The 15,202-nt window shown below is 30.4% G+C and overlaps 1 protein-coding gene across 1 annotated transcript in view; it reads right to left on the bottom strand.

The window, feature by feature from the left end:
- Positions 1–4,840: 4,840 nt before the first annotated feature.
- LOC118193011 (carboxy-terminal domain RNA polymerase II polypeptide A small phosphatase 1-like) overlaps positions 4,841–15,202 on the bottom strand; it is a 127,402-nt gene continuing 117,040 nt past the window's right edge. The window contains exon 8 of the mRNA XM_085819369.1: positions 4,841–12,954. Within this exon, the coding sequence (XP_085675495.1) occupies positions 12,739–12,954 (216 nt within the window). The 3' untranslated portion in view covers positions 4,841–12,738. The remainder of the gene's footprint in view (positions 12,955–15,202) is intronic.

Genomic DNA, 15,202 nt, shown 5'->3' with positions numbered 1-15,202 from the left:
TTGCATCCAACACAGATACTAGCACAAAGTGAAATGGGATTTTTTTTTATGTGCATGTATTATTAACTCTATCCAACTATAAATTCACTTTAAAAACTTAAATGGTGCCCACCGTCCAACAAATATTCTAGAATGTGTTCCTAGGGACAAAAAGGTTCGGGACCCCCGCTCTAGAGGATTCTTCAAAATCACACATAAGGTGCCAAAGGACAAGTGGAAACTTGCCCATAATAAAATTCATCATTTTAATCTGATTGTAGATTCAGATCAGGAGGACTACAAACAATATGGATGCATGAGGTGATTCGTAATTCAACAAGTTTATAATACAATTACAAAATGGTGTACAACAGTTAAAAAGAATGTGCCAAAGTTTGCACTTTTAATTAAGCAGCTTTATAATACAAGTGTGGCATTCTCTGGAGTATGGTCACTGGCGTAGCTTAGGTGGGGCAAGAGGGGACATTAGTCCCTGGGCGCAGCATCCAGGTGGCACCAAACTGATGTTATGAAATTTTATACTGAAATGTTTTCCATTCTTGGCACACAGAAAGGAGCACAAATTCTTCAGCTGTCACCGGACACTGAAAACCCTAGCTATGGCTAATCTTTACTGCATCTCTGAATCCATTGCATGTACATTTTTTGTTATCAGAAGCACTTTTGTAGCAGAAAAACTTGAAGGAAACTGGCTGCCTGTGCAATGTAAAATGAAGGAGTAAGGGACTGAAGTTTGCTGGATCACCAGTACACATACCCAACACCCATAAGATATAGACAAAACTGGAAATTCTTTATGTATGGATAAGCAGATCTCTTGCTACACTTCTTACAGTTACTGCATACATTTTTTAATCAAAATTCTCTATTTTTTTCAGCTCAAAATGGCAATAGAAATTATAGTATTATTTAAAATATTTCTTTCATTACAGTCTATTTATGGCACTCCAGTATGTTATTTGTAAACAGGTTGATGATGATTTTTTTCCTGCTGCTTCAATCATCACTCATATATTAAATTATTTTAGAATATGAATGGATAAACTGAAAGTATTCACATACAATTTCTGTTTTTTATATTTTGCTTTTTACTTATTATACTTAGTCAAAAGGTAACATAAAACAATACTAAAGGCATTCATTTTATGCATTATTTTATAATTAATAAACTAAATGCTCTGATAATTTTAAAAGCCTCTAATTTCTTATTCATTAAAAAATTATAACAAGTCTTAACTGCATTTTTGAATGAAAGTACTCATTAATTAATTTTTAACTTCAGTTATTAAAACAAGATCAAATTCTTATATACTTTTGTTCAACATTTTCTTTCTAGATATATTTGGAATATCTCAACACTATTCAAATGAGAAGGTCAACTTGCAGACAGTTCCTTCAATGAAGAAACTCTTTATTTGTCCAATTTGCCAGAGAACATGTCTCCATTTGAGTACTTACAAACGTCATGTATTAACACATACAAGAGAAACTCTACACCACTGTCACTACTGTGGAAAAGGCTTTACACAGAAAGGTAACTTGACAGTTCACCTACGTATACATTCAGGTGAAAAACCTTTTTCATGCCAAGAATGTGGAAAACAATTTAAACATAAAAAAACTTTAGCTCAACATTTAGCTTTACATGGTCTATAAAAAAACATGTAAAATTTTATATGTGCAGCTATTTCCAGAATATAAAACTAATATAAGCAATTTTATGTAATATGTTAATATACATGCTTATTTGTAAGCAAGCAAAAATCTTGATTAATGTTTATGTATATGGTTAATAATAAGTACTTCTGTATGGAAGTTCTTTTATATGTCATCTCATTATTTTTAGAGGTAAATAATAAATTTGTAATAACGATTTTTAATGTCTCTTTACTTGTTTAAATAAGAAACTAGATTGGTTAATCAACTAAGTAATGCAAGAAATATTATCATACTAGCAGTTATTTCATAATTTTATGTTAAAAAAACTTTATAGATTTCTTAAATTATTTCGTCTGCAAAATACCTGGACAATTGCTAAGGACAGATCTCAAACTGCCATGTAGCATAACATTAAGCAGAGGTGGAAGCTAAGCAGGATAAAATTTTATTGCCACACTTTTGGACATTAGAATAAAGGACATTTACTACTGTGCAGGAAAATACAGAATATTTTGAAACATCCAACAGTAGATGCTGTGTACGAAGAAATGGGAAAAGATGGCTATACGAGGCACTGAATAATTTCCTATTTAGACAAACCTGAATACAGTATTCAATGGTGCATTGCAAAATTTCATCAATGTATTGTTGGCTGGTCATACTGGCTTACACCATGATACTGGATCTCAGATATTAGTCCTTTTCTTGGATGTTTTCTGGGTGATAAGTTGTACTACACTCAAGCCAGATCAGTTGGCTGCAGTCTGATGATAGATTAAATGGAGTCTCATTTGAGAAACAGTCTGCAAGCCCATTCCTATTCAATCCAATTTTGATACTCATTATACCACTGCAAATGGGCAGTAACAGTGCTGTCTGGACAATGGGACAAACACAACAGGTTTGGAAGATAGAGGACATGTAGTTCTCTTTCTTCCAAATGTCTGACTAGTTTTTCGGAAGATACACTGTCGTGTGGCAGCAAGAAATTCATTCATCACAGGCTCAGCTGTGGTGCGCTCCCCTGGCACAGCAATGTCCCCTTCTCCAGCACATGTGATACCTCTAACAAGATATTTCCCCACTGATTATACGTTTCAGTTGATTTAAATGCTTTCCACAACCAGGGAACAATGCTGTGTGTGATTTTGGACTCTTTGGCATTGTGTGCTATTTTTTGCCTTTCGTTTTCTAATGGAAACATCAATATTTAGTTAAACATAAAAATAACATTTAGTTGATTTTACATGTGTCTCAAAAAGACATACCGTAAATTTAAGATCATCAGTTAAACCTTTTCCGTAAAACTTTTACTTGGTACAAGTGCCCACACAAGTCAAATGCTTTAAATTTTTAATCTAACACTTGATGAACAGACAAGGAAATTTACATATCCATACCTCTCCTTTACAAACTCCCACTTTACATGTGACGTCTTATATTAGAGCCAATGTAATATATTCATTATAGTTAAAAAATAATCAATATAAAATTGTGAAAGAGTTGTGATTAGTTTTGTAACAGAAGTACATAATATATGGAATTAAATATTATTTTAATTATTACTGTAAGAGGGCAAATTTTCATAAAATAAGATATTGGATATATTACAAGCAGTATGAATTAGATGCACTATAAATTACATGAATTAAAGATGCTATTAAAACTGAGTACTTTTAAATCCATCAGTTAATCAAATGTCAATTTGAAAGACAAAAAGTTTGAAGCCATATCAAATGTACATCTTTGAGACTTGGGAATTGGCTAGGTATATAGGTGATAAAATTTAAAGAATTTAGAACTCATAAAATTGCAACATTTGCCAAGAAGCGGAACATATAATAAAAACTGTTATTTTGTTAAAATAACAAGGGGCTTAAGAAGGAAAAGAATAAAACTAAATTTTTCTAACCTTAAGAAAAACCGCTTAGAGCTAATGTCTGAATGTGCTTTAGATAACTTTGGCAATATTAAAATGTACATGAATATGCACTGCTTTTGCACCTGATAAATATTTCCATAAACCTGATAAGACTGTTAAAGCCAGAAATAATCAAATTTTAATTGTTTTCAGTTAAAAAAGTGATTATTATACAGTAATTAGACCTATTTTCTTGCAATAAAATGAACATTGACAGACTAATGAAATTTTTCCTTCTAGAAGACATAAAAAGAGTAAATTAACCATAAATGAAAACAAATTTTAATGGCATTCAGCAAATAATTACCAAACTACTGGCTTGATGTAGAAGTTTTTTCTTGAGGGGAAAAAACACTGTATGTTGATTGGATTGATTAATTGAGTAAAAAAGGGTTTTGAATTGCTTTCATATTTTCCCAATATTAATATTTTATCTTTTATTAAATGGATGCCAATTATAAAATTTAATTATTTACTTGGAGATTTAGAAATACATTTAAAAACTCCAAACTCATAAAATTAACATCTTGCATATACAAACAGTCTAATCCCATATATTCACAATATAATTTTAGCAAACTTCTTAGTTGTTGTAATGGTAGAGCATTTTAACTGTGCAATACAGTATGAATTAATGTAAAAAATTAGGCAATATTTAACTTTAGATTAACACTGGTTTTATTTAAATCTATCATATCTGACAAAAATAAATATGGGATCTTTCTTCTTAAGGATGAAAAATAAGTATGGAATATCTATTCTTCAATTTTCCCTGAAGGAAAGGGATTTTTCACATGAACAATGCCAATCTATTTTGATTTTCACTTAATTTTATATTTGATTATTTGATATTAGTGTCCTTTTCATATATGAATTAACATACCAAGCATGATAAAGTACCTCAAAAAGCCTTTAAACAGAAAGACAAAATTCTTAAAAATTTGCAAATCTTAAAAAACAGTACATGAATTTTAGAATATGTTGAGAAATAATGTTTTAAATACCCTAGGAAATATTTGCAATCAGGCTGTTTGTGAATGTTTTTACCGAATGAAAATTTCTGTATTGTTGCTACATTGTAAAATTTACTTACTACTTAAGTTACTTTCATTTACTTATGACAGCTACACTTTTTAAAGAGAACTCTTTGTTTTAAGCAAGTTATTAAAACAGCAAAGCTAACTGCACGTAATTTTTATCATTGTTTGTTCTTCATGTTTTTAATTGTATCTGAAATTACAAATTAAGGCACACAGTGAATCAAACAGAAGTCTCTTCAGTTTTTAATGTTCTATATAATTACCCTCCATCATTTAATTCAAATAAAAGCTATGTGTGATATAAAAAAATTCCCTCATAAACTGCAGCTTTGTTATGAAACTGCTAATTCTTGTATAGAAACAAAAGGCACAGTTCTGGACTTCAGCACAACATACACTAAAAGACATTCTTCAACAATTCAAAACATGACCAATAATTATAAATAAAACTGAACAGATTGGCTGGGAGGTGGCTGAAGTATAAATGATTTTTCACTGCCAGGAGACTTGTTTCAATTAAAACACTGAAATACTTTCATTTTAGCAATTAAAATATTATAAAAACATCACCAAGAGATTATTTTAGCAAACTAAACGCTTAGAATAAATTCAGTTGAATACCCCTTATACAATATTCTTCAAACGTAATGATACCAATCTCTGACTGAAGTCATTCCCAAACAGCAAAGGCATCATGAATGAAAGTTATTAAATAAACCTATTTTATTAAAGGTACAATTTCAGTAAATACATTAGACCATATCAAGATGATTACTCTTGAAAATGACTGGTACGTTTGAGAATTAAATAACAATACTAAACATCACTTACATTTATATTTTTAAAGGCAAGACCAAAATTGCTTAAAAATTATTAGAGGTTATTTTTAGAAAGGTTCCTTCTGAAGATTTATTTTGTGACTGATTTCTGGATCAAAACACATCATATTAAAGAATTTTAATGAATAAATTTAAAAAAATAATATGAAAAAATTGTGTACCAGTGGTAGTCATATTTAATGTATTAATCTTATTTTTTCACATATGCCAGATATAGTTTTAAAATGCCAATACAATAAAATCCCGACTATCCGGCATCCAACTAACGATAACGATGTCATTCATTTGGGTTTAATGTAAATTCCATTAATTCTCGATAAGCCAGTTCAATTTTGTTCTTGCATTTTGTAAAAAATATTAATATCTGGGACTTCATGACATACAGCATTTTCAAAGTTATTTCATTTGGGCATAAAAGAAAGCTATGATATGCCACTTTGATAACAGACAAACAATGCAATATAATGTGAAAAATTTAGATAAATGATTCGAGTTTTTAATACATTATATCTGTAATTTATACATTTTTATTATCTAATTAAATATTGTTCATTTCAACTTCTGTCAGAATAAATGGTGACATCTCCACCAACTTTTGTGTTCGATGGGATTTAATAATCAGATCAAATGTTTACTTTCATCTTTAAGGCCTATGAAATACACTGGCTTTTCTATCTAAAAATCTTTATATAATTTTAAATGTAGCTTTTCGTTATTCAAGCTGGTAACAAATAAGAGGACTGTTTTTATAATTTTCGAATGGAAATTTTCCCCATTGATTTGACTTTTCTAATGTGAATTCCATTTTTTTGGTCTCCTCAACTTCGGAATTCATTCCCATTCATATTCAGAATTCAGGATTTCCCAAGCTTTCCAGATAGTCGAGCTTTTATTGTGCATTTTTAATGGGTTTTGTTCAATTACTGACTGCAGCATTTCACCTGCAAAATACCTTAGCAATGTACTTAATTAAATGGATTAACAGCGTTTGAAATTTTCCTATATACTATGTGTCTTCTTATCTACAAGATTTAAAAGTATCTAGCAATCACGTATGCTTGCGAAAGCTTTTTTATATAAAAATTACCTAATGATTTATATCAACAGAAATTGCTGCTGATGAGACAGATGATCTCTTTAGCTATTATATTAACGCAGTATTTTTTTTAATACATGCATGGTTTGGTCAGTATTCAGTGTATTCATTAAAAATTTATTTTTCTTTCTAATATTTAAAATCAGAAATCCATTCCCTCAATGTGTGTGTGTGTGTGTATTTATATATATAAGGGATATCCAACTCTACCTTCATGCAAAATAATTCTTTTATGAATTTTAAAAATGTTTGTTTCTGCAGTTTGAAGAAGGAAGTACGACTGATTTTTGCATCTTTCAAAATTATATCTTGGGACAAAACGTAATTTAGAAATGCTACTTTTGATATGAAAATGTACTGTATAAATTAAGGACGGTAGAGGATAATTTGACCAGTTGAAGTTTACTTTACCCATATTAAATAGTGATTTATTAACATAAAAGTTATCCATATTACAACCTCACATACCATATCAAATATTAAGTAGTAGATAATAAATACAATAGAGTAAAATTTCATCTCTCTGTACAAACAACACTTTTGTACAAATCTACAGCACATTTTTAATAAATGGGTTAAGTATACTCCAAACTGCTCATCATCAAACGGAAGACAGTTTTTCCCCTTATTTTTTTCATAAGTTTGGCACAGTTAAATACCAAAAATGGACCAAAACTTTTGTTTAAACAAGTATTGAGCAATAAAAGGTTCAGTAGCATTTTTTTTACAATATATTTCACTGTACAAATATTTATAAAGAAAAATATACATTTTATTGATGAAAATTTGAGCACCATCCTATACACCGGCATGAAAGGCATATACAGATTTCACACATATAAAATTTTACTAAAAAGTAACAGGTAATTTCAAATAATAAAATTATTAATATAAACATATGTGAAAATGCTATCAGGAATAAATATTCCAATACAATTCCAATATTGGCTTAAAAACAACAATTTACACATCTGATCATAAAAAAATGTACACATTCTACATAAAACAAATCATATGCGTTGTTAATAATTTGCATAAAAAAAGTAGTGAGGTATCCCTCCCCTCAGGTAGATAGCCATAGTATGCTGTTTTACTTACACAAATAAAAAAAAAAAAAAGTTACATATTGCATAACACTTTTTAAAACGTAGAAAATCTGAATATCATATAACACTTTTTTTAATTGTTTCTAGTAAGTAAGAGTGACCCCATATCTGCATTTAAAACATTGTAATATTATGCATTGTCATGTGTTTAACTTATATATGTAATGTTATATTCATGTAACATATAATAAGATACTGCCAACATTAAATACAGTAATAATAAAATGTATGCTGCATTGTGCATTGTGCATTTGAGGGATTCTAACGTTTTGGTCAAATCTTTTAAGAAATGATACAGCAATGAACATTAACCGTTATATGCAATTATATACACATAAACATTGTTTTATATATGTACACTGGAAACTTGACATATATAAACTAATGTTTATGCATATATAAACATTATAGTGTCAAGAGATAATCACACAAAATTTGTGTTTTCCAGCAAGAGTTTGGGCTACTATATTTCACAGTATTACTTTCTTTTCTGGTTGGGTATGATTTATAAACTGTTAATTTCTTCAGTTTTTAAGCATCATTTGCAGCATATTATTATTAGTTAAATGAAGATGACTGGATTAACAAATGAGATTTGAAAAATAGTTGGTCTTTTTAAAAATAAAAAGAGGGGGGGGATTTTTGATTATATTTCACACTTTTTTTCCAGTTTGGGCTGCATAGGAATGTAACCTCACGTCCTACACAATCTCAAGATAACTCAATAGCCAACTCAGAAACTGAGTGGAGGTCTTTCTCTCTACCTACAAGAAAAACTTGCATTCGTAATCACATATACAATAATTTGTAATGTGAAACCAACTCACTTAAAAGAAACATGAAAGCCATTCTTTAAAAAAAAAAAGGGGGGGATAGAACATATCACATCATCAACATTTATACAAGAATTTATGCTTTATTTTGAGAAGAAAAGAAAATTTTCTTGAAAATATGATGCTAGCAAAAGTGAACAATTTTTGACTAAAATTTACTGCAACTTATAAATATGCTGACATTCTGGACCTTGATATACTTACTTCATCACACAGCAATACATTCTCTTATCTTCTAAGAGAACCTACTGTGCAAGAGAAAGCACATGTAAATGAAAAAGTGCAATGTACATGCCTAATATGTCCATAGAATTTACAATTCAACACAAATACCAATTTAAATTTAACATTCATTGCATTTAAAATTCAAATATAAATAAAACTTTCCCATGTTTACATACATACATATAAAATAAAAAGTACATTAATTTAATAACATAAAAGTCTCCTGGCAAAGAAAACAATGTTATATTTTACCAAGAAAAATTTTTTCCCACTTTCATTTTTATTTAATTTCATTTACAAGTTTAATACTATGTTCTATTACATATAAAATGAAAAAATAAAATTTAAAGCAAACAGCTACTATTTGACACTATGGTGATTTTCAGTGTTCAAGTCAAGTCTTTGTACAAAAAAGTGTGGAGCACATAAGGCCACTGTACATAGTATAAAAATTTATTTTTATCTTTTTGTTTGTGTTATTAACTTACTTTCTGTGAGAAATAACCTAAGAACTCTAGAGTAAGCCTGATGAGCCCAATATAACAAATTGGTCTCATGATCTATATACATAACAATATCAAGTACAACTTGAAATTTGTGTTCAGAATTTTCTCATGGTGCAAATATTAAAAATAGACTTTTCACAGCCATTTTTAGAAATGTAATAAAATAATTTCATTAAAACACAATCACAAAGCAAAGACAAATTAACTTAAATTCACAAATTATAACAAACAAACTGCACAGGGATTTTCTTGCTGAAAAATATTACTTAATTTTTACATACTTGATGACAACATTCACACTTTTAAGGGGATTTATTTGTTATTTAAGGCAGTGGTCTCAAATTCAAATTGCGAGTGCGAAATATCTGAAAATAACTGATGGGCCCTTCCCCACCTTTTTTGTTAAGAAAACAAAATTTGTTAGTTAAATTAAAAATAATTTCTACTACATATAAAATGATGCAAATCAAACATTTTAACAGCTAACTGTTACGGTTTTTAGACTTACACTTATTTAAATAATTGTAATGCATTGAAGTAACCATGAAGTAAATTACCTTTAATAAGCCTAAAAAGAAATATATGAAAACTTCTGAAGAGGAACAAAACTTGAGAATAAATAACGAAACATATTCTCTTTCTTTTATTTATTGGATTTTTCTCTGACACACACAGGGAAAATAACATTTGTATGTAACTTATTTGTTTCTTACTATACCCTTCAGCAGCAACACCTCACAGTGTTTCGATTTTCATAAAATTTGTTATGTTGGAGAAAAATTACCAGAAAGTATCTCCAACACAAACTGTTAATACTCATCATTCTTTTCATGAATTTATTAATTTTCATCCATAAAAAAAAACTTTAAATGTATTCCCAAACAAAGCAATTATTTTTATTGCAAAAATTCGTAACTGGGAATTATTTAGCATTTGATAAGTACTAATAACAGTTAATCAAATTTGTATCTTCAAAGCTCTGTATAATATTCATATCACAGTCTAAATTAATGAATTTCTAGATTTTCTACAGAGTTTACTCATGTGCATTTTTGGTAACAAAAATAATGTAAAACTGGACTCTACACCATTAACATCCTAAACTGTTTCTTAAAATTGACAATTTATTTAATTTACAAGAAATGCATTCGCAGGTTGCATAAAATTGCTTTGGGGACTGCCAGTTTAAGACCACTGACTTATGCGACACATTTCGAGATCACTTTAAAAATTTTTAAAAACTTTAATTTTTTGTGAAATGCTAAAATTACTTAAATAACAGAATGCCTCCATTGTTTATAAATTATTTAACAGAATAAAAAATATTTCTTAAAAAATATAAGCAAAAATTAACCAATAAATACAGACAAGAGGAAAACCTATACAGCAGTTGTGTCCCCCTGTAATAATGATCTAATACTCTCTTTTGTACATACAATTTTATATACAAAAACTATTTGAATAAATTGTTCCATGAGGAAATTCATCACAAATATCAAGAATGCAATTTAAAAATATATACAGAAGCAGTCATTCAGTTTTACATAATCATCACACAAACTGAACATCATCAACAACAAAGCAGAACAACTGGATATGATGATTTTCATGCAAAACCTATCCTGTACATGCGAAAAAAAATCTGAAATGCATGGTTACACAGCATTCACGAGAGAAATAAAGCCAACAACAGTAAAAACATGATTTCTGGCTAAAGTAGGCATTTTTAAAAAGCACCACAACGCTAGGCACAGTCAAGGTTTGATTCTGAAGTCGTTTAACCAAACTGATACACAAATTCAAATGAAATAAACCTTCAATGGAAAGGATGCGTTATACAGAAATATGCTACAAAACAAAAAAGTTCTGGGAGAGAAGAGAGAGTTTAACAAATTACACATGCCCCAAAACGCCTACTTCCCAGAATGATTCTTTTTGTTTAATTAAAAATCTATTTAATTGTAACAGCATTATGTTCTAAATATTTTAGAATTAATACCTTGGGCTGTACCAACTGTGTTGTTTGCAGATATGAATGTATTTGTAAAAACGTTCATGATTCAAATAATATAATTTGTTGCCTTAAAATGACTACTTTGAATGCCATTATTATATAAATATATAACTAACAAATTTATGACAAAGCTCCGAAATTTTCACCAAAAAAAAAAAAAAAAAACCTCTCAAATATCCATTACTTTTTCTTCTTTTAGGCAAACCTGTAAGTTTTCCACTTTTATATGTATTGCTATTTGTTTAAAAAGTCAGTAAACAACTGACAGGAAAATGATAATTGATATGAACTGCCAGATTTCCTTCCTCACATAAAGCAATATCACTTGGAGACAACTGCAAACCATTTCACTTTCCAAATCACAGTTCCAAAATATGGCAGAACGCAGATTAGACGATCGCTCATCAAATGATTTTATTGGCAGTTTTTGCTTCTTCTAACATTTGCCAACAGTTTTTTTAAAGGCCAAGTTACCTTCTCACCCTTTTTGCCATGGCAACATTAAAACAGAAGTTATAAGAGACTAAGATACAAGAATCAGGTTTACCTGAGAGTGCATTCTAGACACAGATAATTATTATTGAAGCCACCTTTTAAATAAATATAATTCATATTAGAAAATCAACAATCTCAGTCTTTTGAAATTCTAGATATGATTTCGGTACATTAAAAAAATCATACATTATTAAATAGGTTAATTATGCTAGTTTCTAAATTATATAAGCAATAAAATATTTTAAAATTTTAAAAAGCAGCTGCCATTTTCTAAATTTAGATGACAATGAATAATTATCAAAAAGCTTCTATAAGCAACAATATAAACTAAACTAGAAAATCAGTAACTGAAACACACGGTGAATATTAAATGAATGAACAAATGTTAAAAGTTGATAAGAAACAAAATAATTGTGCTCATATATTCTAAAACAAATTTGGTTCGATTATTTCTTTCTAGTTATTTAAAATAGATTCCTTATGGCAGTTACCTCTGGAAAAGAACTGATATACATATATTACATTAAACTGCACAGAAGTAAGGCACAACATTTCAGCAAATCATGCAATGTGATGATAACGATTAATTCATTATCTAATACCTTACACAGACTGAATAAATAGTATACTGAAGAAACAAATTAAGTATACTATGCAAAAATAAAACAGTTCAACACACTGATGAAAATTTCCAGACTGTATATATAGTACCAAACGAATTATGGCAAAGATAGAAATATTACACTATGATGCATGATTTGTTTGACAGCAGAAACAGGTAATTTTATAAATCACAAATAAAAAAAAATATCAACAGATTATAAAATATTTTTACCAGCATTAAAACATCTCGCATTTTTCCATAGCATGACATTTTAAAAACCTGGTTTTTCAAAGACGAAAATAAAATACACAATTAATTTCTACAATAACAGTTGCCACGGCAAGTCATCAGAGGCCCATTGTTTAACAGTGCATTTCAATTTCTTGATGATTCTGCTATGCTAAGATGGTTGCATTAGGCCATTCACATGCTGTATATGGGGAGTTATGAAATGAGAGCCATTTACAGTGTTCGGCTGAGAATGTGAGCCTGCAGCATGGTTTGAATTACGTAACACAGAATAGACATCATCTATTTCACTCAGCTGCTCGAAGAAAGGGATTAAATCCCGCAGTTCTGTATCTGACATGTCATCAAACCATGAATTTACAGGCACCTAAAAAAAGAAATTAAAATAAATTTAAAGAAATCAAGATGCAAAGGAAAGGAAACATCAATTTTGAGTTTAGTAAAATCAATTCCCCCTTCTTAATTTCTATAATTATGGTTGACAGGATGGTGAGGGTTTAATACACTTGAAGCATCCATTATTTTAACCATTTTATTGCTTATTTACACAATTTATACGAATAGCAATATTTACAAAAGTTAATCCAATATAGTTTAAAGAAGCAACCAGAATTTAAACATTTTTAATTCTATTGTTATCTCAACACACTACAAAATTTTACCAGCCCTACACCAGCTACAAACCAACTCAAACTCATGCGTGAACATCCAGCAGAAGTTATCACAGACCACTCCAAACTTAAACAAACTTTTTCTCTAACTTTCTAATCATAACAAAAAAGCTGACTGGCTGATTGCACAGACACACATGACAACTGGTATTAAACATTTCTTCTACTTTACACCAAAATCAATGCTACTGAAAGTCTTACAATTTTATTTCAAATGTCAAATTAAGTTCTGCATAATTTTACATCTTATATTATTATGCATTATTTTATATTCAAGGTTAAAAAAGAAAGATTACCATAAAATTCTGATAGAAACATTAAGAAAGGGAGGGGGCACGGAACAATATTTTTACGTATTTTATTCTTCTGACACCAGTTGTTACGTTATTTCCTTCCTTTAGTTGTTACGGTAGTAGGGGTTCGTGAGGATTTGGGGTGAATAATGGCAACACCACTGCTGACACCAGTTGTTGCATTTTTCTTTTCTGACACCAGTTGCTAAGTTATTTTCTTCCTTCCCGTTCGTACGGGGTTCATGTGGATTTGGAGTGAATAACGACGACACTTGATGAAGTATCAAAACATACTTTATTGATCAATATTAATCAAGACAGCTCCAAAACACTTTTACAGTCTTTGAAGATCTACAATAAACACGCTGGAACAATCAGCGACACAACCTTCACACTGTCATGCAATAACGGTGGAGACAGCTTCACTACAAATCACAAGAGTACAGGTGACTTTGCTCGGTCGTTCTTGGAACTCCACACTCTTTAGATTCTCCCCGCTACAACACGCGATGCACTCGAAACACAGAGCACAGCTCCCGACTCTTCGGTTCAGTCGTTTCTGGAGCTTAACACACTCTCTTGATGATGCACTACCCACGATACACTAAGAGACTCCTCGATGCACTCGACAACCCACTCTGCACTCACTGCCCGGCCATCAACTCAATCGACTCCGCACGGACCGACTAACTCGAGACTAACTATCTCGTACTTTACGTGAGGTACACACACTAATGCAGGGTTTACATAGTTTTTGACTTGTGTTCGAGAACATTCTAGGCTAAACTGGTAAGAATTCGTTCCACAAGGTTCTCCACCCGTCCATGGCATATTGCCAATTTAGTCGTCAAATGAGCGATTTCTCACCAAATGTGGTAACCCTGCCTTCTTTGCTATTTTATGACAACCCTAAAACTGCTTTGCGGGGAAGCCATTTTACCGCGCCTGTACATTTCGTAACACTGCCCCCTTCCAAGGACTGCCTGTCCCAGGCAGTACAACCTTTGGTCAGAAGCCTAACTCAATACAAACAAAACATAATGAAACAAACATAAGGTATAAATAAATAACTAAAGAAACATATATTTAAACTATGTACAAGTTACATACACAAATGAAACACATAACAATTTTAAATTATACAAATTAAAATTCTGAATGAATTTCAGTCTCAGTCTTTTCATTAAAATATACCTGGGTCAAATACTTTTTCCACTGCAGTTCTCAAATGCATTTCTGTTTTGCATATCACAATCTGGAGATACAATCCTTTCAGACTTGTCATCCACAGGAAGATGCGAAACAGTTTGTTCACCACTCTGTAGTTCATTCGCAGCAAGCATACAGTTCACCTCAGTAATTTTAGCAGCTGGTACATACAGTACAAAGTCTTTAATTCGAAAGCCCATAATCTGGAATGATCTAAAATCCGGACCTCAAAGCTACAAACTTTCTGCGCATGCACAAACGCATAGTTTACACATGCACGTTTAATGTATAACGGATGGTATAAGCTAGGCTTAAATTATCTAATTATCTATTTCAGTTAATGATGCAGATTGCGTTGTTTCTTAATCCAGGGTTCGTACACATTTCTGCACAAGGAAATTAAGTACTTTAAAGGACTTTTAAGGACCATTAATGAAAAAAA

This window comes from Stegodyphus dumicola, chromosome 6 (assembly GCF_044657685.1).
Source record: "Stegodyphus dumicola isolate Sdum_Otavi_A_Nest chromosome 6, ASM4465768v1".
Lineage (NCBI taxonomy): Eukaryota > Metazoa > Arthropoda > Arachnida > Araneae > Eresidae > Stegodyphus > Stegodyphus dumicola.
The sequence above is the reverse complement of the archived record's forward strand: the minus strand, read 5'-3'. Positions and strand labels throughout refer to the sequence as shown.